The sequence below is a fragment of the Oryctolagus cuniculus genome, chromosome 21, assembly GCF_964237555.1.
Source record: "Oryctolagus cuniculus chromosome 21, mOryCun1.1, whole genome shotgun sequence".
NCBI classification, from domain to species: Eukaryota; Metazoa; Chordata; class Mammalia; order Lagomorpha; family Leporidae; genus Oryctolagus; species Oryctolagus cuniculus.
The window spans coordinates 10,435,713-10,455,350 of record NC_091452.1 but is presented as its reverse complement, the minus strand read 5'-3'; the positions used below and the strand labels follow the sequence as shown (position 1 = coordinate 10,455,350).

Here is a 19,638-nt window from a genome sequence, read left to right as displayed (position 1 = left end):
GTAATGAATACGGCGAGCAATTTAAATTTACAATTTGTAACGCCGCCGCCGCCGCCGCCGCCGCCGCCGCACAGACCCGGCCGAGAGCGCAGCTCCGAGGCGCTCGCTGCGTTTGTTTAATGTTAAAAGCGCGCCGGCTCTTGGGGGGTGGGGCGGAGCGTGTGTGTTGTGGGGGGGGGGGCAAGGATCGAGGTCGAGAGAGGACGGGCTGCATCGCCCAAGATACCGCCGGGAGAGAGGGCGAGGGGCGCGCTTCCCCGGGGGAACCCCCAGCCAGCGCGCCCCCAGCGCGCGCGCTCCCCCGAGAAGACAGGCCCCCGCGGCCATTCTCAGGGAGCGAGTTCCTCCACGGGAACGAGGGGAGAGGCTCTGGCCGCCGGAGAAGCGCCCTCCCCGCCTCACTCCTGCACAATCTCCCCGGGCGAGGAGCGACTGAAATGTCCTCTTCGACCGACCGGCGGAAAAGTCAGCTCCAAACGTCCGGAAGCTCACGACGCCACTGCCGGGTGTGCGGTGTCCGGAGCCGCGGGGCGGAGAAGGGCACCCCCGCGGCCCGGCTCAGCACGCCCCCAAACGCCCCCGCTCCGGGCGGGTGTGCGCCTCCTCCCCGGTAATTAATTACGGAACTCAAGGGGGAATATGCAAACCGCACACTACTAACTCTACAGGGCTTAAGTGATTGGAAACAGATTATTATCTTGTTTGTCTTTTGTCTGTTTTACTTATCCCGCGCCGTCTGTCGAGTTGTAATGTTGATACTCTTTACTCTAGGAGGAAGATTTTTATATAGTAAATTCCATCAACATCTTGTCTAAGTGACATTGCGCCTGAATGCATTACCCTGTTAAGACATAAGCGGTTTATTAGTTACATATAGGGGCATCGCGCTGCCTGGTCGCCATCTGCCAGTTCTGCCAGGGCGGGCTGCGGCGCCTAATAGTTGCTCTGCTGGTGTGCACAGGGTGGTGGTGGGCTGGGGAGGACCACACAGGCTTCAAGAGCAGCCCGGCTGGGCCAACCCACTCGGGCCTGGAATGGGAGTGAGGCGCCCAGGGCCACTCAGGGGGCCGAGGGGCGGGTAGGATTGGTAAATTTCCACCCCAGAGGTGGAGGGTCAGAGCTCTCACCTCCTGTAGCTAGGGTTTCATCCCGATGGGGAGGGGGTGGGGGCACCCAGAGCAGCTCCCCATGCCTGTCCCTGCTCCTGAGACCTCCTGGGCTGCCACGGGGGCGCTGGGACCTGGCTGTGCAGGGGCATTTAAGCAAATCCACGAGACGAGAACGAAGGTCATATGGAGCCAGGTACACAGGCCTCCAGCAGCCCGGGGGCTGGACAGACACAGCGGGCCTGGCTCTGTGAGCGTTCTGGGAAGTTGGGGAGAGGGGGTTCGGCGCAGCAGAAGGCCATCCGACGGGGAGTTCGTGGGTGAGGATTGTGTAATCGGGATGTGCAGGTCTCCGCTCACACCCCGGAATCTGTCTGGTGCACAATGAGAAACATGAACCGCAGTGTGGAGCCGGATGCTGGATCTGAAAGCCCCAGCAGAGAGGCCGGAGAAGAAAAACAAAAGGAGAGAGTGTAACAGGGAAAGAAAGGGCAGGGGAGACCCAGGGGCAGACGGGAAAACAGAGGCGTGGAGAGAACTGGAGGAGACCAAACCCCCCAGGAGACAAAGGCGACGGGAAAGCAGCACCAGGAGCCTGGGCGCCTCTCTCCTCTCTGGCTTCTTTCATCTCTGCCCTGCCAGAGCTCAAGGACCGTTCCTGCCCCAGGCGGGCAGGGCCAGGTGCGGCCAGAAACTGCAATTTCACTCAAGGCTCCGGGAGACACCTCCGCCGGGCCTTGGGAGGCCAAACAAGGGCCATCCTGTGTAGACACCTGTCCGGCACCAAGTCGGAGGACCAGGTAACCGGGTACCAACCACAGAAGCTGCTTGGGCTGGGGACTCCTTTTCGAAGGCCCAGCTGGTGAACCTATGTCCCACCCGAAGACCAGCACCCATCCATCCTCTCTCCCCAGTGAGACCACCCGGGAACAGGATTCAGCATGAAGAGGAACAGAGGGACGACTGTCCTGACGGGAGACAGACATCCACTCCCACCCAGGAAGGGAAGGACACCACCACCACCACCCCCCACCTCTCGGAAAAAAAAAAAAGCCCTACAGGAGTCACATAAACAAGCATGCTACACAAGTGTACACATATCACAACTGGCAGGACCCCTCTGCACTCGCAAACACGCCCAGCACAGCCCTGCCACACAAAGGGGTTCGCGCACACACACACCCGCAGGTAAGACTTCAGCTTTCTGGCGAATGTGTTATAAAAGAGGTTGAGCCCAAAACATCCGGGACACTGGAGGAATTTGTGTCACCCTTGCATGGGCCTTGGTTCCTATTTTAGTGCGTTGCTGCCAGAGCAAGCCCCACTCGGGATTGTTTAAATTCGCCTTCACCTCGACATCACTTGAGAACACACAAATGCAGCCTCTCACACACGCAGATACCGACACGAACCGGCAACAGCTGAAGTTAGAACAGACACCATCACACACACACACAAATTCTCACATTAGAAAGTACACCTACTGACTGCAACATGCTCACTCCACGGCCCACTGCCGCTCCGGGAGCAGACACACACAAATTAATTCTCCAGCAGCAAATATGCACAAACAAACTCAGCAAATGCACCCAAACAGAAGGTCCCAGCCAAACACTCCTGGCACCAGTCCTGGGGACACAGGCCCCTACCTCCTCAACCCTGTCTCCCGCAACACAAGGACTACCCGGGCCTGCATTACCAGCCTCCCGAACCTGGAGTGCGCTTGGCTAGGATGGTCCCTTCCCCTCCCCCTCAAGCCCACACACTCCTCCCCCCCACTTCCCCCCCATACACCTGCACCCACCCTCCACACTCCCCCCCACCACGGCCTCTGTGCCCTGTGGAGCCCAGAACTCCCAGCACTGCACCTCCTGTACTCATGGGGGGCCACCCTTGCACATACAGACCGCACCCTGTGTGCGTGCAAACAGCGCCCACGGAGTCCGCCAGCCTCCCCCACCCTGCGGGGCCAACGCCCCCCTGCACCTCCCCCTCCCAGTGCTCTGATTGTCTGACCCGGGACCTGGAAGACGTGGTAAGTAAAGGAAACACTAGGTGAGCGCCACTCTCGAGCTCTCTGCCCGAAGACGTTGCCACCCTGCCACCCTGCCATCCTGCCCTGTCCCCTCCACCTCCCGCCCCGCCCCGCATCTCCCCCAGGGCCGGGGCGCGAGGAACTCAGGCCTGAAATTCCAAAGTCCGAGACGTGGCTAAGCGACATCCCTGCCCTAACCAGGGCCTGTGCCGGGGCCCTGAGTCCAGGCCGGGAAAGCTACGCGCAAGCCGCTCGGCTCCAATGCACTTTCTCCATGAGAAAGGCGCGGCTGGACCCCAGACCCGTGTATGACAAAAGAAGCCCGGGCGGGCTCTCCGAGCCTGGGGAAGAATCACTCTGTCGCAACTCCCAGGCGCAGACCCCAGGGGCACGGGCAGGGGGGTGGGGAGAGTCCAATCTGGGCGGGCCCGGCAGGGGAGGGGGAGATGGGCGCGGGGCGCTCTCGGGGCCTCGGGCAACTTTTGCAAGTTCCGGGGACAGCGAAGGGGGAGGGGGTTCCTCCTCGACCAGGCCTTGGAACCCTGGCCCCCAAATATTTGTTAGGAAAGAGAGAGGGAGAGAGAGAGGAGAGAAGGAGAGACGCCGTTTTCGGATCGCGCGGCCCCCGCCCCCAGCCCCAAACTGCAAGATAAATACTTACTTAGTCTGGGAACCAGGTACAGGCTAATACTCAACAATACTGATGCCTTGTTTTTTTTGCTCTGTCCGGACCGCAACGCTGTAGCCAATTTAGATATGCTATAAATTTAAGAGGTTGCCATGGCCACGGCGCGCCCATTGGCCGCCAGGCCCCCTACGTGCCGCGCCACGTCACCAAATCTGAATAAGGATGCGCGAATTAGGCGGCGGCCAGACAAAGATGAGGATCCGGACCGCTTGAAAGTGGGGGAAAGTGCCGGCGCCTCCGCCACCGGGGAAAGCCGCTTGGCAGCGCCGAGGCCCGCAGCCACCCGAGACACCTGCGGGAGCCCGGAGCCAACGCCGGGGCGCGCGGCCCGTGGAATGAGGTTGTGAACGCCGCCGCCCCGCAGCTCCGGCCAGCCCCGCGCCAGGCCGGCGATCGCCCCAGGACTTGACCGGCTGAGTCTAGGTCCGGACCGGACTCGCCCGGCGGCGACCGACACAAGAGGCGGGGAGCGCGTCGGCGGCGGGGCCGGGAGGCCCGAGGGCCGGGGGCCCACAGGGAGGGCAGGGCGGCCGGAGCCGCCGGGGCGGGGGCCATGATGGTGCACTGTGCCGGGTGCGAGCGGCCCATCCTCGACCGCTTCCTGCTGAACGTGCTGGACCGCGCGTGGCACATCAAATGTGTTCAGTGCTGCGAGTGCAAAACCAACCTGTCGGAGAAGTGCTTCTCGCGAGAGGGCAAGCTTTACTGCAAAAATGACTTTTTCAGGTAAGAGGCCGCGCCGCCCTGCCGCCTGTGCGCGCGCTCCGCCGGGCTCCGGGGAAGGGGACACGGCGGAGCCCGCCACGGCCTCCCGGGCTCGCAAGCCTAGGTGGGGAGCGGGGCCGCACGCTGCTGTCCTCCCGCGCTCGGTCCGGGGGGAGGAAAGGGCCCCAGCCTAGGCGCGGAAGGTCGCTGTTTCGCTGCCTCGCGCTGGTGCCTCCCAGCCGGCCCAGGGCCGAGCTGGGGCCGGGAGAGGAAGCCTTGACAAACTTCCTCGCCCGCTCCCTGTCCCTTCCCAGAGGCTGAAGCTCCTGCCGCCGCGTTCTGAGCCAGGAAGGATTTTTTTTTTTTTTCTGGAGTTCGCGGGCGCTTGGGAGGCTTCTCCCTCCACGCACAACGCCTGAGCCCAGATACCGCTTCTGGGGACAAACAGAAACTTCCCAGCTCCAGAGGGGCCCAGCCAGGCAGGACTCCCCTGGTGACCGCGGAGGGTACCTTCCCCTCTCCCCAAACACGTTCTCCCGTGTTGAAAAGCACAAATGAAATCAGGGCCGGGAATCAGGAACCCCCGGGCCTGGGCTGTGTTGCCTCTCCCGGCCCTAGCCCCTGCAGTTCGCCTTCCTGGGCCTCAGTTTCCCTGGCTGGGAGATGCTGAGAGCCGGCCTGCAGGCCCAGGAGGTGTGTGGCAGACTCGCCTGGCCTGTTTCCGTCCGGCTCCCAGCGGCGGCTTTGTGAGTGCTACTTCCAGGTCCCCAGGGGCTCCAGTGTCTGGGCACCGGGGAATTTGAACACGGGAACACGTCAGCATCACCTTCCCATGTGTGAACTCCTTGGCCCCGGAGGCCTGACGCCCCTAATGTGGCCGTGCTTGCAAAGAGCCTAATGATTTTTGATAAGGTGCATATGGCCAATTACGCTGCCGGATAAGGCCAAAAGTGACTTATGGCTTCTAATGCACTCACTGCATCAATGTCACCCAAATTCACCCTGGTTAGAGACGCGGGTGTGAGTCCAGGTGGGGTCCCCAGAGTCCTGGGCCCTCTTCGCCCCCCTCCCCGGCCATCTCACCCCTCCCTTTAGGGTCTGCATCACCCACTCTGGAGGAGGCCAGCTTTCTCTCTGGGCTCAAGGGGAAAAAAAAAAAGAAAAGGAATTAGCTGGGGGATAAGGGAGAAGGGGATCTGAGACATTCCACGTCCCGGTCTTGCAGGGTTTAGGAGTGGCTCTGTTCCTTCTACCGTTGCCTGCCAGGGCCAGAAATGGGGAGGGGGGAGCTGAAACTCAGTCCCTGCTTCCCAGCGTGTGCCCACCGGAGACCCTGTTCAGCAGCTCCCAGTGTGAGGACTGACAAAGCTCCCAGCTGGCACAAGGACTCTGTGCGAGGTTCCCCTCTTGCTTAGGTCTCTCCTGGAGAGAGGCTCCCCAGCCATGGCTAAGGCCAGCTGGCCAGGCAGATGGGTGCTACCTGGGCCCCAGCAGACTTGAGGGCATCCAGGAAGCAAAGCTAAGAAGTAGTCTACACCGGCCTGCCTGGCTTTGAATCCTTCGCGGACTCCAGAGCCCAGTTTGCCTGGAGCAGCCCCAGCAGGCGTCTGGGGACACTCTGGGCCTTCTGCTGGGTGGGAGGCTGCGCCCACCATGGCTCAACCCTTTGCAGCCCAGCAGATGGTGAATCAAACCCAATCGACCTGGCAGTGCCAGCCCCAGGAATATTCCAGGACGTGTGTCCCACTTCTGCTCTGGCCAAGCAGGCAGGATCGGGGCTCCCTTTGACAGTCGTGGAAGCCAGGGTGGGTGGGAAGAAGAGAGGGGCTGGAGAGGCTTGGACAGCAGCCCACCGCTGAGTGACGGGCGCCCTGTGTCCCCAGGCGCTTCGGCACCAAGTGTGCAGGCTGCGCGCAAGGCATCTCGCCCAGCGACCTGGTGCGCAAGGCCCGCGGCAAAGTCTTCCATCTCAACTGCTTCACCTGCATGGTGTGCAACAAGCAGCTGTCCACGGGCGAGGAGCTGTACGTCATCGACGAGAACAAGTTTGTGTGCAAGGACGACTATCTGAGCTCCTCCAGCCTCAAGGAGGGCAGCCTCAACTCAGGTATGGAGGCCGCCCAGCCCGGAGCTCCGAGCTGGCCTCCCCTGCGCCCGGCTCCCGCCCAGGCTGCTTTAGGGCAGGGCGAGGGCACGAAGCTGGGGCGGAGGTGGGTGCGGGGAGCGGAGCTGGTCCTGCAGGGGCGCTGGGAGCCGCCAGCTCCTCTCTGTGCACTCACCCTTCCGTGGCACTAGGCGTCCTGTACTTGAGCATTGGCACAGATTTGGGACCGCAGGGAGGACAGCGGGGTGGGGGAGGAAGAGCCGAGGCCCCATGCTTTCGCACCCTGCTGAGTCCCCTATTCCCGAAGGCTGCGTTCTCCAGAGGGCGTGCCCACCCCTACCCCAGCCGGGGAGAGACGGGCTCCGAGGGCTCGGGAGGGGCCGTCCCAAAGGCCCAGCCCCGCCTGGAGACGGTGGGCGGGCGCCGGGCCCCGGGGGGAGGGGCCGCCGCAGGTTTGGGAGGGAACCGAGCGCGGCCGGCGGTCGCCTGGGCCGGCTGGAACCGGCCGCCGCTGACGCCTCCGTTCCCTTCCCGATCCGCCCGCCCGCAGTGTCATCCTGTACGGACCGCAGTTTGTCCCCGGACCTCCAGGACCCCCTGCAGGACGACCCCAAGGAGACGGACAACTCGACCTCGTCCGACAAGGAGGCCGCCAACAACGAGAACGAGGAGCAGAACTCGGGGACCAAGCGGCGAGGCCCGCGCACCACCATCAAGGCCAAGCAGCTGGAGACGCTCAAGGCCGCCTTCGCCGCCACGCCCAAGCCCACGCGCCACATCCGCGAGCAGCTGGCGCAGGAGACCGGCCTCAACATGCGCGTTATCCAGGTGCGGCCCGGGCCGGGTCATCCTCGCTGTCCCCGCGGCGCGCCGGGCCGAGAGCGCGCGGGGTGCTGGTCTCGGAGCAGACGGCGCGCATCCGAGGTCGGGGACAGCTGGGCGACCGCCCGAGGCCTGGCACCCGCCGCCAGGAACTCAGTCCAGCCCTGCTGTTCTCCTGGCCCTGCGATTGGGGGCGGGTCACCTCGCTCCCCGCCCCGGCGGAGGGAGGCTTTCAGTCTCCCCGCGCTCCGGGACCCCTCCCTTCCCTCCCAGCTTCCGAGCAGACAGAGGGGCCGTGTTCGTCCTCCGCCTGCCCCTCCTTGCGCCGATGCGCGGGGCGTTCGGAAAACGGTCAGGGGTCGGCTCAAGATGGCGAGGGGCCGAGGCGAGAGCTGTGCCGGGCGGGAGGCCTTTATAAAGCCGTCAGACCGCGGGCGAGCCGAGAACCGGGAAGCACAAGTCTTTATGAGTCGCCCCACGGGTCCGCGAAATCCTTCACCCTTGGCTGGTTCGCCCAAGCCCCTCTCCACCCCTCCCCACCTAATCCGGCCCGGCCCCCGCGTCAGGGGTGTCCTGGTGCGGGAGAGGCGCTAGGACCCGGTGGGGGTGGCCCTCACAGGGAGGAGAGGCGGGGGCACTTCGGGCCGCGAGCTCACAGCACCCCCTCTCCCCCACCCGCTCGGTCCCAGGTGTGGTTTCAGAACCGACGGTCCAAAGAGCGCCGGATGAAACAGCTGAGCGCGCTGGGAGCGCGGAGACACGCCTTCTTCCGGAGTCCACGGCGCATGCGTCCGCTGGGTGGCCGCTTGGACGAGTCGGAGGTGCTGGGCTCCACTCCGTACACCTACTACGGAGGTAAGGGGTGCGCCGAGACGCGCCGCCGCACACCTCGGCCTGCGCCGTTCCGCGAGCTGAGCGCGCGGGAGTACCCGGGACTGCCCCTCCTCGCTCGCCTCGCTCCCAGCCGCTCAACGCGGGACTTCCACTGTCACCGACACACCTGGTCCTACACACCTTGGTGCGCGCACACTCACCCACAGACATCTCCCGGACACGCAGTCGCACGCACCATCGGACCCCCCCCCCCGAGTGGTGCAGAGGTGAACACAAGAGGCGCACAGCCACGCGGGCCCCCCACAGTCTTTCACTCACGCTCGTGTCCGGAAACACCGGGCTCACGTCCAGCCACGCGCGGGATCCTCCCGAGTCCCCGCCGCCTGCATTCACCGAGAGACACACAAACCCGCAGACACACACGCACTCTGCCCTGCGTCCTGCTGAGGCCCGCACCGGCAAATCCACCCACGCCCGTCCCCGCCGGACACGCGGCCTCGCGCTCCCCTTGCCGGGCGTTTGTGACTTAAACCCGCGCGGCGCCAGGGGAGGGGCCGGGGACTGGATCCGCTCCAGGCTGCCTGCCCGCCGGCTTCTAAGGCGGCGGCTCCCGGCCCGGTGTCTGGGCCGGTGCGCGCAGCGTCTGGTGCTGTTAGCTAAACCGCAGCCCGTTGCACGGGGCTGCGCTGCCCCCCACCCCCGAGCCCCAAGCATGTCGGGTGCGCCTGCCTACCCCCGGGGGGGTGCTCTGGGCCCTTGGAGTTGTGAGCTTTGGAGTCCAAGTTTGCAAAGGGGGGAATTTCGATGTTGTGTTTCCAGGTTCAGAGCTGGGGTGAGCTCTGGGCTCGGTCACCTCTTCTCTCTGCCTTGGCTTCTTCCTTCTCGTTTCCTTGGCGCTGGCTGGGTGCATCCCCACTCCTCTTCCCACTCCCCGGGTCTTTTGGCCCCCTGGCTCCTGCTGGCCGGCATTGTGGCTGTGGCCCACCGCCCTACCCTCCCCAACTGGGGGGCCCTTGGGCCCTTCTGGGGTTTAGCCTCTGGGTTTTAAAGGGACCCTGCGCGTCTCTGCCGTGCTGGGAGTCGCTGCATCACGAGTCTTTCGTGGTGAACAGTTCAGTTTGGGGAAGAGGTGACCTCTTTTAGAAAAGTGGATTCGGTTGCAAATGGGTGGGGGCAGAAGCCAGGCACCTGGACAGACACCTACCCCCCATCCCTGCACCGGCAGGGACCTGAGAGGTTACAGTGAGACCGGGCCAGGGCCCCCAGATCTAGTGGCCAAAACGCAAGGCTAAGCCGCTTCTTGGAGGAGAGACCGAGCAGCAGCCGCGCCAGGGCTGAGTCGTCGCAGCCTCCCAGCGCCGGAGAGCCGGGTGGTGGGCGTGTCCTCCGGGGCTCACGGACTCCCGGGGCCTGGCGTTGCTGCCGGGCGCGCAAAACCTGCGCCTGACGCCGGGAGCTGGCGGGGGCGGCAACCGCCCGCTTTTTTTCCCCGCCTGGATAATTAACCCAGGTTTTCCCGAGGACCAACACCCCACCACCACCACCAATCCCGCCGTCACCTCACCCCGCGCGCCCGCTGGATGCGGTGGGAGGCTGGCCCTTCTTCCCCGGAACAGGAGCGCAGGGTTCCCCAGCCCCCGGCCAGGCGGCCCCGCCTAATCGGCGCTGGGAGATCCCGGCGGTGGCTGCCGGCAGCGGGCGAGAGAGGGGCCGGGCGGCGGGGCCGGCGGCTCCCCGTGGGAGCGCGGACAAAGCCCCAGCTGCGGCTTTTGTGCCCCTTTCAGACCGCGTTTGTTCCAATTACCCCCGGCCCGGCCGCCATATGGGCGGAGGCGGCGCGCACCGCGCCGGGGCCGCGGCCTTGGCGGGTTCGCCCGCTCCTGCGGGCCGCGGCTGTCCCCTGTCCCCGGCCCTTTGGGGCTCCCATTTGGGGGCACCCAGCCTTCTCCTTGACTTTTGGGGAGAAAGGAATTAGTGGTCTGAATAAGTAATCGGCAACGTTTAAGCTGCTGCCTGAATCGTCTCCAAGGCGCACCTCCGGAAATTCGTCCCCAAGCCGATGTGGATCGATTTCTGGGCTTAGGGTGGGAAGTGGGATGAAGGGAGCCCCCCCCCCAGCTGCTCGTGACGGCGACCCCAGGACCGAGCCGCGGGGAGTGGCTTTGTACAGAAGCCTGGGCTGGTTTTCCCGCCGTATAAAGCGGGCTACAAGGTGCGCCTGCCCTGGGGTCCCCCCAAACCTTCAGGGTGAGGGAAGCAGCACGGCTTGTGGGGTCTCCCGAGGGCGGTCTACAGGGGAAGCGGCAGCGCAGGCTCAGGACCCGGGGAGCCCGCACCCCCTGAGTTTGTTGGGGGAAGCGCACCTGTGCGTTCTTGGGAGAACACCCCCCATCACCAGTTTCTCAAGAGAACTCAAAGTCCCCAAAGACACTGGAGGACGGAGCCTCCGCCCCAGGCGCCCGGGGATGCTGGCCTTCCCCTCCCCTGTCCCGAGCCGCCGGAACTCGGTTCTTGGTTCCATGGTGTGGGGGAGACCTGACATTCACTGGACAGATGCGGGTGTGCTTGGCAGGGCAGTGGATGCGCCAGGTCTACGGGACGCGGGGTTGCAGGCAGGGCGCTGAGCCGGCCCGCGAGCTGATTCCGGGATCCGCGTCCCGGCCCAAGCGGCCGGCCCCTGCGCGCTTCGCCGAGGCCCAGGTCCGGCTGCGTCGCCTCCGGGTCTCGGCCGTTTCGCGCTGTTTCTCCCTTCGTGCAGCTCCCCTGCCGGGGCGGCTCAGCCTCCGCGTCTCCGGCGGCCTCCGGATTGCGTCTCGCCGATCCTCCGCGGCACGGGCTCCGGGCGCGTCTCCGCCTCCACCTCCCGGGCGGCTCCCGCCTCCGGGGTTTCGCGCGTGGCTCCCGCCGCGGCCGTCTCCCCCTTTCTCCTCCTCCCCGACTTTAACGCGCCCTCGGTCTCTCGGGTGCCTGCCGCGGACTTGGCGTCTCTGGGTCTCTTTTTCCCACTCTCCGAGGCCGGTGGCCACCGCCACCCGCGTCTCTGCCGGTCTCTCTCGGTCCTGTCTCTCGGACCCTTCGCTGTCTCGGTGCGCGCTGTCTCCATCTCCGAGTGCCTGGATCTCGCTCGGTCGCTGCCCGGGGCCCCCGCCGCCTCCCGTTCCGCCAGCTCCGTGGGTCTGAGTCCTCAGCCGGCCCCGGGTCTCCGCAGGCTTCCGTGGGACTCCCTCCACGGCCCTTGTCGCGCGCGCGCCCGGTGTCCACGGCCCCGATCGGCTCTCACCGCTTGCTGTCTCTTTGCCTTCCCCTCCCGCAGACTACCAAGGCGACTACTATGCGCCCGGGGGCAACTACGACTTCTTCGCGCACGGGCCGCCGTCGCAGGCTCAGTCCCCGGCCGACTCGAGCTTCCTGGCCGCCTCGGGGCCCGGCTCGACGCCGCTGGGCGCGCTGGAGCCGCCGCTCGCCGGCCCGCACGCCGCCGACAACCCCAGGTTCACCGACATGATCTCGCACCCGGACACGCCGAGTCCCGAGCCGGGCCTGCCGGGCGCGCTGCACCCCATGCCGGGCGAGGTGTTCAGCGGCGGGCCCAGCCCACCGTTCTCCATGAGCGGCACCAGCGGCTACAGCGGAGCCCTGTCGCACCCCAACCCCGAGCTCAGCGAGGCCGCCGTGTGGTAAAGGCCACCGGGCCCTGGCGGCGCCGCCCGGACGCGGCCGCGCGAAACCAAAACGCCCGACGTGGACGCGGCGGGAGACGCGGGAGTCTCCGCCAGGGGTTCTCCCTCGGGTCTGCACTCAAAAGGCAGCCGCCCCCGGGCGGGGCGCCGAGGGGAGCCGACCCCCTCCTCACCCCGCGGGCTGCCCGGGGGAGCCCCCAGCCCCTCGGCCGCGCCCTCCCGGCGGCCACGAGCAGTTTCTTGGGACCAAAGCGAATACTGCGGAGTCACGGGAGCTCATGCGTGCGTTGGACTTCCAGGGCCCCAGCCACCGCCGCCTCCTCGGACCCGGCCGGGGCTCGGGGCCAGGGGCTTCGTGGCTGATCACGCCTGTTCCCCGAGGGGCAGTTCCCGCCCTTATTTCTCGCTCTGCCTTCCCTACCCTTAAAAGAGGATGACGAGGAAAAGAGAGATCGAGATGGAGAGAGGGGAGGGGAACAGGGTGTGGGAGAGCGAGACCTAGGGCGAGCGTCCGCCAGAGAGGGGGTGGAGAGCGAGCGAGCGAGTGAGCCAGAGATTTGCGCTTGATGAGCGAGAACCTGGGAGCGAGGCAAATTCACCTGCAGGTTGGCGCCCCCTGGTGGCCAGTCCTGAGGCTCAAGGTCAGCTCTCGTAGGAGGGGGCAGTCAGGACCCCCCAGCCAGCCGCGAGCCAGCTCCGCTCGCCCTCGTCCTCAACGGTGACGTTTGTCTGGGGCCAGAGGGGTCCAGGCCCGATGCGAGCGCCGCCCACCCTGCTGTCCCTCCCTGGGAGAGGCGCCCAGAGGCCGGGCGGGGGGCCTGGGGGCTGGGCCGTCAGGATGTCCAATATTATACTTTTTTGGAAGTCGGACGCTTCTAGTTTCCTTATTTTGTATAAAGAAGAATCAAATAAAGTATGTTTTTGTGTTTACTGTTTATTTATTGTACTCTAGTTATCCGGGTTGAACATTTTTATATTTTTAAGAGGAGGGAGGGCAGAAGGAGGGAGGGGAGGCAGAAAGAGGTTTACCTAAGAAAAATGAAAATACAAAAAAACAACTTTTTTTAAAAAAGAAAGATTAATAAAAAAAATGTTTTTTCCCTCCGTGCTGCGTGGTTTTCTTTTTTGCTCTGTACTCCGACTGTCACTGGGTGGATGGGGCTCTGAGTCTCTGGACTTGGGGGGGTCCTTTTGGTGGTGACCAGGTGAGGAGGGGGTGTTGGCCAGCTGCTGCGGGCCAGGCGTGCTCTGGGCCCCTGCTTTGTGTCCCGGCCGGCTGGATCCAGCAGTCCCGCTCAGCACCCGGCGAGCCTCCGCAAAGCTTGGCGGATGGATCAATGTGTGGTTCGTTTGTCTTCTCATCAGCAGAATTCCAGCTTCCTTCCCCATTCCAAGGGGGCCGAGAAGCAAGGAGCAGGCTGGCAGCTGGGCCTTCGTCGACAAGCCCCGCCCCTCTGTGCCTCGGTTTCCCCAGCTGCAGGGGGCACTGCCTGCATTCCCTTCCAACCCAGGCACGGGGGATTAGAAAAGCAGACGAAGGAGACCTCGACAGATGGGAAAATGTCCTGCGCTTGGACGCCTTTCATCCCGGCCTCCACTCGGCAGCAGCAGGAAGGGTGGAGGGGCGTGGCTGGGAGCCGTCCTCGCGCGGGCCTCAGGAGGACACAAGGGGGCTCCCACTTTCTGCTCTGTCCTCAGAGCGCATGGGTCTTTACCAGCTGTTTGCCACTTGCTCAGGGTGGAGAAACAAAAGGAAGGGAGTGTCGTGGTCCTGGAGCTCATCTCCAGACTTCCCTGTTCTCTCTCGGAAACCAGCCGTCCTGCTCCGAGCACACGGGGCTCTGGTCCATGCAGCAATGGCTTCCCGGCCTAGAACCTGACCTCCAGAGCCAGAGCTCTGTCTCTCTCCGCGGTCACTGCTCAGAGCTCCCGTAAGTGGGCGAGCCGGACTTTTTGCTTTCTTGGACATTTCGGTTCCTTCCTAACTCTTCACCACTTTGAGCCACACTGGAATCCATGCCCGGGAAACTCCATCTCCGCCCTTGTACCTGTAGCTTCCATCTTTCCCACCAGGATGCTCAGCAGAGGTAAAAGGACTTGTTCAAGGCGACGCGTGGGGGAGAGGCAGGGCTGGGGTCCACGGCTATGGATTCCACGTGCGGTCGGAGGCCCCGGGCTGGGGTGCATCCCAGAGCCCAGGAGGGAGTTTGCACGGGTGCCGTGTCTCTGCGGGGCTCTGCCTTCTGGGCGCCGGTGGGTTTTGCACAGGGGCTCACGTTGAGCTTTCTCAGAGTGAGCCCTGGGACCTGAGCCGGGACTCAGCCCTCACTCTCTCACCAGCAGGCATTGTTCCGGGTGATCCAGGCAGTGGGGGGAGGGGGAGGAGAAGCGGACAAAGGGGAAGCAGGGAGGGGACAGAAGAGGAGACACAGCCACATGCATGTGTCAAGTCACCTACTGCCCAGGCCTCACGGTGCCTGGGGGACCCCGGCCACTCACCCTCCTGAGAGAGCCAGCAGTAGGGCCACCGCCTGAGAGTCCACCACAGACTCCCTCCTCGGCCCTGCCTCCCAGGTGCAGTCACACACACACACACACACAAGTACACATACCCAGGTGAGCACACGCTTGCACCAAGAGGAGAGAGAGAGAGAGAGAGAGAGAGAGAGAGAGAGAGAGAGAGAGAACGCGCCTGGCTCAGCCCCAGGACACCCCCACCCACTCCTGTGAGCCCAGTGTAACTTCCCAAGGGCCAAGCAATCTCACTCCCACCCCACCCCACCTCACCTGGCCTGGTGCACCTGCCATGGTGGTGGCCCTGGGTGGCCATTCATTAGAGGGGCTGGGGAGGAGTGGGGGAGCTTGGTCAGCATCTGCCCTGCTCCCTCCAAGCCTGCTTGGAAGAGAGAGCCTCCCAGAAATGCAGGCCCCCTCAGACCCCATCCTAGATGAGTAGAACTCCCCATTCCCTGCCCAGGGGATTCCGATTCCTCCCAGGCTGGCGAGGCCAGGGCCCATCAGGATTCCACCCCCATTAGGCCCCCTCAGCCAGCACCTCCCGCCATCCTCACAACTGCCCTTCAAGATGAGTTGTTGTCCCATTTTGCAGATGGAGAGACCGAGGCCCGAGAGGGGAGGTGAGCTGTTCTGGGGCCACGCAGCCAAGGGGTGGCAGAACCAGGCTTTGAGCTGAAGACTTCTGCTTCTGGAAACCACGCTGGCCCTGGCGCCTGCACAAGCGCTGCAGGTGTCTGGTAATGAATGAATGAATGAATGAGATGCAGCCAGCACACAAAGGGGCCATGTAAGAAGGGGTCTCCTGGCTGCCCGCCCGCACTGGGGGGTTCTGCTGAGAACCCCCTCGCAGGTTTCCGAAGCCAGCCAGAGGCACAAGGTCTGTGACGAAAAGGACCAAGGTCAAAGGGAGAGACTTGAGCTCCTCCGAGCTCCCACGCGCTTCTTCCTGCCCCTCTGCTGCCCTCGCGCCTTCCCTCCGCCATGAATGTATCTCTTCATCTCTTCCTCATCAGTGCCCGTATTTATTATCACTTAAAAATAAAAGATCTCCAAGAGGAAAAAAAACATTCCAAGGGAAAGGAGGCTGGAAGAGGGGCACATGGCCCATCCCCCACGGTGACACCGGCACAGGTAAGCTGGAGCGGCCCCCCACCCCTCCCCATACCTGGTCCCCAGCTCCCCTGACCCCACTCCTCCATCCTGAAAGAAAGACCCCACGGAGCACGAGGGCTGCCCCACTGTGTTTAGGACTAATATTTAAAATGCAGAATGGCTGTGGAGGGCTCCTGCTCCCCAGCCTTGTCGTGCAGTAAAAAGATATAAACAGAATAAATTAGCTCTCCAGCTCGCATGATGAGAATACCCATCTCCTGACCAGAATTTTAAGTCCTGCCTCCCTCGTAGCGCCGCACACGGCTGATTTATGGAAGCCCGAGCACTTCTCTGCATATTTCTGCTGTTCAGCCAAGTGGGCAAGTTTACCCTTCCTATGCCATTAGCGTTATTAACACCTGGGCAACCGATCATTGCAAATGGGCCATTCCTGTGATGAACACGGCCCGCCGCCACTGCTTCTCCAGGGCCGGGCCACCTCTGGCCTCCGATTTGTGAATTTCAGGCCAGGGCTCCGGGCCATCCGCACCTGCCCCTGCCTCCCCACCCCCACCCCAGCACCTGCTGGTGGGCTCCCGGGGCCTCTGGGAAGGAACCTCATAACACTGCAGGTGCCCAGGGACTGATGACGCCGGCCCCAGCTGAGCAGGGAAAGAAACAAAGAGAGAAAGAGAGTGGCCCAAAGTCCCGGGCAGAGGCGGCCGTGAGTTGCCATCGGCGCTCAGAGGGAGACTCGGAGTGTGGCCCGCGGGCCGGCGGTGGCAGCAGCATCGCCTGGAAGTGGATCAGAGAGGCAGCGTTGCAGTGGCCCGCCCAGAACCCCAGGGCCACCACCTACCCGGTCCCCGGGAGCGGCTGAGCAGGTTCAGCGTTGGGAGTGTTGGCCTGGAAAGGACTCCCAGGTCCGCCACGATCCCTTTCCTACTGGGAAAGCTTTGGGGTTTGCATTCTGTCTGCCGAGAGGCAGCCAACCCCAACCCCAACCCTGTGGCCACACTGGAGAAGGGAAGCCCGAGTCCCCGCTGTGCCCGTTCTGCTGCAGGCATCTGGGGAGTGAGCCAGTGCATGGCAGCTCTGTCTGTCTGCCTTGCAAATAAAATAATAATAGGGATCCACCCTGTGGCACAGCGGGTTAAAGCCCAGGCCTGCACTGCCAGCAACCCATATGGGCGCGGGTTCGAGTCCCGGTTGCTCCTCTTCTGATCCAGCTCTCTGCTATGGCCTGGGAAATCAGTAGAAGATGGCCCAAGTCCTTGGGCCCCTGCACCCACGTGAGAGACCTGGAAGAAGCTCCTGGCTCCTGGCTCTGGATCAGCTCAGCTCTGGCTGTTGTGGCCACCTGGGGTGTGAGCCAGTGGATCTCTCTCTGACCTCTCTCTCTCTCTCTCTCTGACTCTACCTGTCTCTGTAACTCTGTCTTTCAAATACAATAAAATAAATATTAAAAAATAAATAAATAAAAATAATAAACATAGTGCCTGGCACTGAGCGGGCTGCTGGGTAAGGAACAGTGAATGATATAATGATTCGGTAGCAAGAACAATGCCATTTAGTGGGTGCTGTGGTCTTTGTCCTCTATTCTGTTTTTCTTAGAGGAGGCACTTACAACATTTTCACAATGAGCTCCACAACCTACACCAAAAAAAAAAAAAAAACAAAAAAAACACCTCAGTTTATTACTTCCTGAACACGCTGCAGGATTCTCCGCATTGCCTAATGGAAGACTATGGATCTGTGGGGCACATCACGCACAGCCCGGCGAGGCCTGGTGGAGGATGATTTGCCAGCCTGGGTACAGAGAAAGGCACCGCGATGGATGACGAGATACGCAGAACGGGATGCGGGCCCTCGATGGAATACAACGCAGCCGCGAAGAGGAAAGTGCTGATTCCGCCGCCGCAGCGCGAATGAACCCCGAGAACTGCCCGCCAGAAGCCAGACCCAAGGAGCCCACATCCTGCGTGGTGCCGTTTATGGGAAATGCCCAGGGCGGGCGGGGCCCTTGAAACAGGGAGAGGACTGGCGGCTGCGGGGGCCGGGAGGAGGGGTTGGGTGCAGGCGTCACTGGGGGGGCGGTGCAAGTGGCTGGGGTTCCTGTGCTGAATACCTTCGAGCTGTTGACTTTTTTTCTTTTTCTTTTTTTCTTTCTTTCTCTTTTTTTTTTTTTTTTTTTTTTTTTTTTTTTTTTTGACAGGCAGAGTGCACAGTGAGAGAGAGAGAGAGGGACAGAGAGAAAGGTCTTCCTTTTCTGTTGGTTCACCCCCCTATGGCCCCAGCAGCGCGCGGCTGCCAGCGCACAGCACTGATCCGAAGCCAGGAGCCAGGTGCTTCTCCTGGTCTCCCATGCGGGTGTAGGGCCCAAAGACTTGGGCCATCCTCCACTGCACTCCCGGCCCACAGCAGAGAGCTGGCCTGGAAGAGGAGCAACCGGGACAGAATCCGGCGCCCTGACCGGGACTAGAACCCGGGGTGCCGGCGCCACAGGCGGAGGATTAGCCTAGTGAGCCGCGGCACCGGCCGAGCTATTGACTTTTAAATTGCTACGTGCACCTTCTGTTTCACCTCGCTAAGTCCACGAGAAAACGAAAGGCTGTTTTATTATATTCAGGGGCCTAATGAATACCCCAAACCCAGCCACAAGCCTAAGCCCCACACGCGGCGAAGCCTGGCCCCAGCCCCCCTTGCAGAGCGCGCTTTCCCGGATCACTGATGCCCAGGGCAGCGCCCTCATGTGATGCGGCCAGAGGGCGACTTCACCCAGGCAGGGCCTCCTGGGGCGTGCGATGCGGCCCCTGGAGAAACCACGTGCCTCAGAGGTGCCAGATACCAGGGAGGAAATAGCTCTTTTCCGTTCTCTTCCAGCCTTCTGATTGCTTTTCTAATAAACTTATCTTTTAGTCCCTTTTCCCCATGAACTTCGAACTTGTTTTCATTTTATTTAAAAGGCAGAGGTCTCCCAATCTGTTGGTTCACTCCCCAAATGTCTGCAACAGCTGTGGCTGAGTCAGGCTGAAGCCAGGAGCTGGGAACCCCAAGCAAGGGGCAGGGACCCAAGGACTCGAGCCATCACCTGCTGCCTCCTAGGATCCGCGTTAGCAGGAAGCTGGAGTCGGAAGCAGAGCCAGCCCTCCACGCCAGGCACTCTGATAAGGTTTACAGCCCCCTGGCACAGCTCCTTAACCACAGCACTAAACACCTGCCCCTCTCCTGTCCTTCTAAGGGCAGTCTCGGGAGTTAGCATGTGGTCAATGCCCCCTAACACTTAGCAAATACTCTGCAGGCTCAGGCTTGCAGACTTGAATTAACAGAAGTTACAATGTAGTGGCACCGCCTCCTGTCTCAGTATGTCTATTTCCACAGGTCCTATCTAGAGATACTGTTTCTCCACTCACAGACCAGTTCATGTTTTCCTCCCAAACAGCACTGATGGCTTCGAGAACAACATGAATGAGGTGGGGGCCCCGGATGCCTGGAACCAGCAACACCTTAGGTGGCCACACAGGTTTGGGGGTGGGAATTTATTCTCGCTGGTCATCCGTTCAGCTCTCCAGCGAGCGTCTGCTGGAGACATAGCAGGCACTGGGCGCTGTGCCAAGCTCCTGGCTGCAGATGTGAGCAGTGCAGGTTTGGTCCAAGCCCTGGAAGAGCTGATGTCCCCTGGGGAGGACAGTTAGGGACCACAGAGAAAAGGAGCAAGGATCGCAAACAGCGGCCGGACGAGCCGGTGAGGAAGGGGAGAGACTCTGAGTGTCAGGGGGTGTTTAGCAGAGACAAACCTGGGTCCAGCAAATGCAAAGACCCCCTGGGCACAAGGTTGAAGGAGGGGGGAGGGCAGGCACCGAACGCTCCGAGATCAAGAAACTGGAGTTGGCCATGGAGCCAGGACTCAAACCCAGGCCCTGTGACAGGGAGGCGTCCCCAGCAGTGTCCTAACTGCTGCGCCAGTGCCTGCCTCTCACTTTCATTCCACGAAAGTGATTTCATCACGATATGATGGGATGACCTTGACTCTGACTCCCACCTTTCGCTCCCAA

At 62.6% G+C, this 19,638-nt stretch overlaps 1 protein-coding gene across 1 annotated transcript; it reads left to right on the top strand.

Annotated features, from left to right (window-relative positions):
• The first annotated feature begins 4,032 nt into the window (after positions 1–4,032).
• On the top strand, positions 4,033–13,070 carry LHX5 (LIM homeobox 5). Its single transcript, XM_002719759.5, has 5 exons — positions 4,033–4,555; positions 6,418–6,641; positions 7,189–7,466; positions 8,150–8,315; positions 11,608–13,070. The coding sequence occupies exons 1-5, from the start codon at positions 4,383–4,385 to the stop codon at positions 11,973–11,975; spliced, it is 1,209 nt and encodes a 402-aa protein (XP_002719805.1). The 5' UTR covers positions 4,033–4,382; the 3' UTR covers positions 11,976–13,070.
• Positions 13,071–19,638: the final 6,568 nt, after the last annotated feature.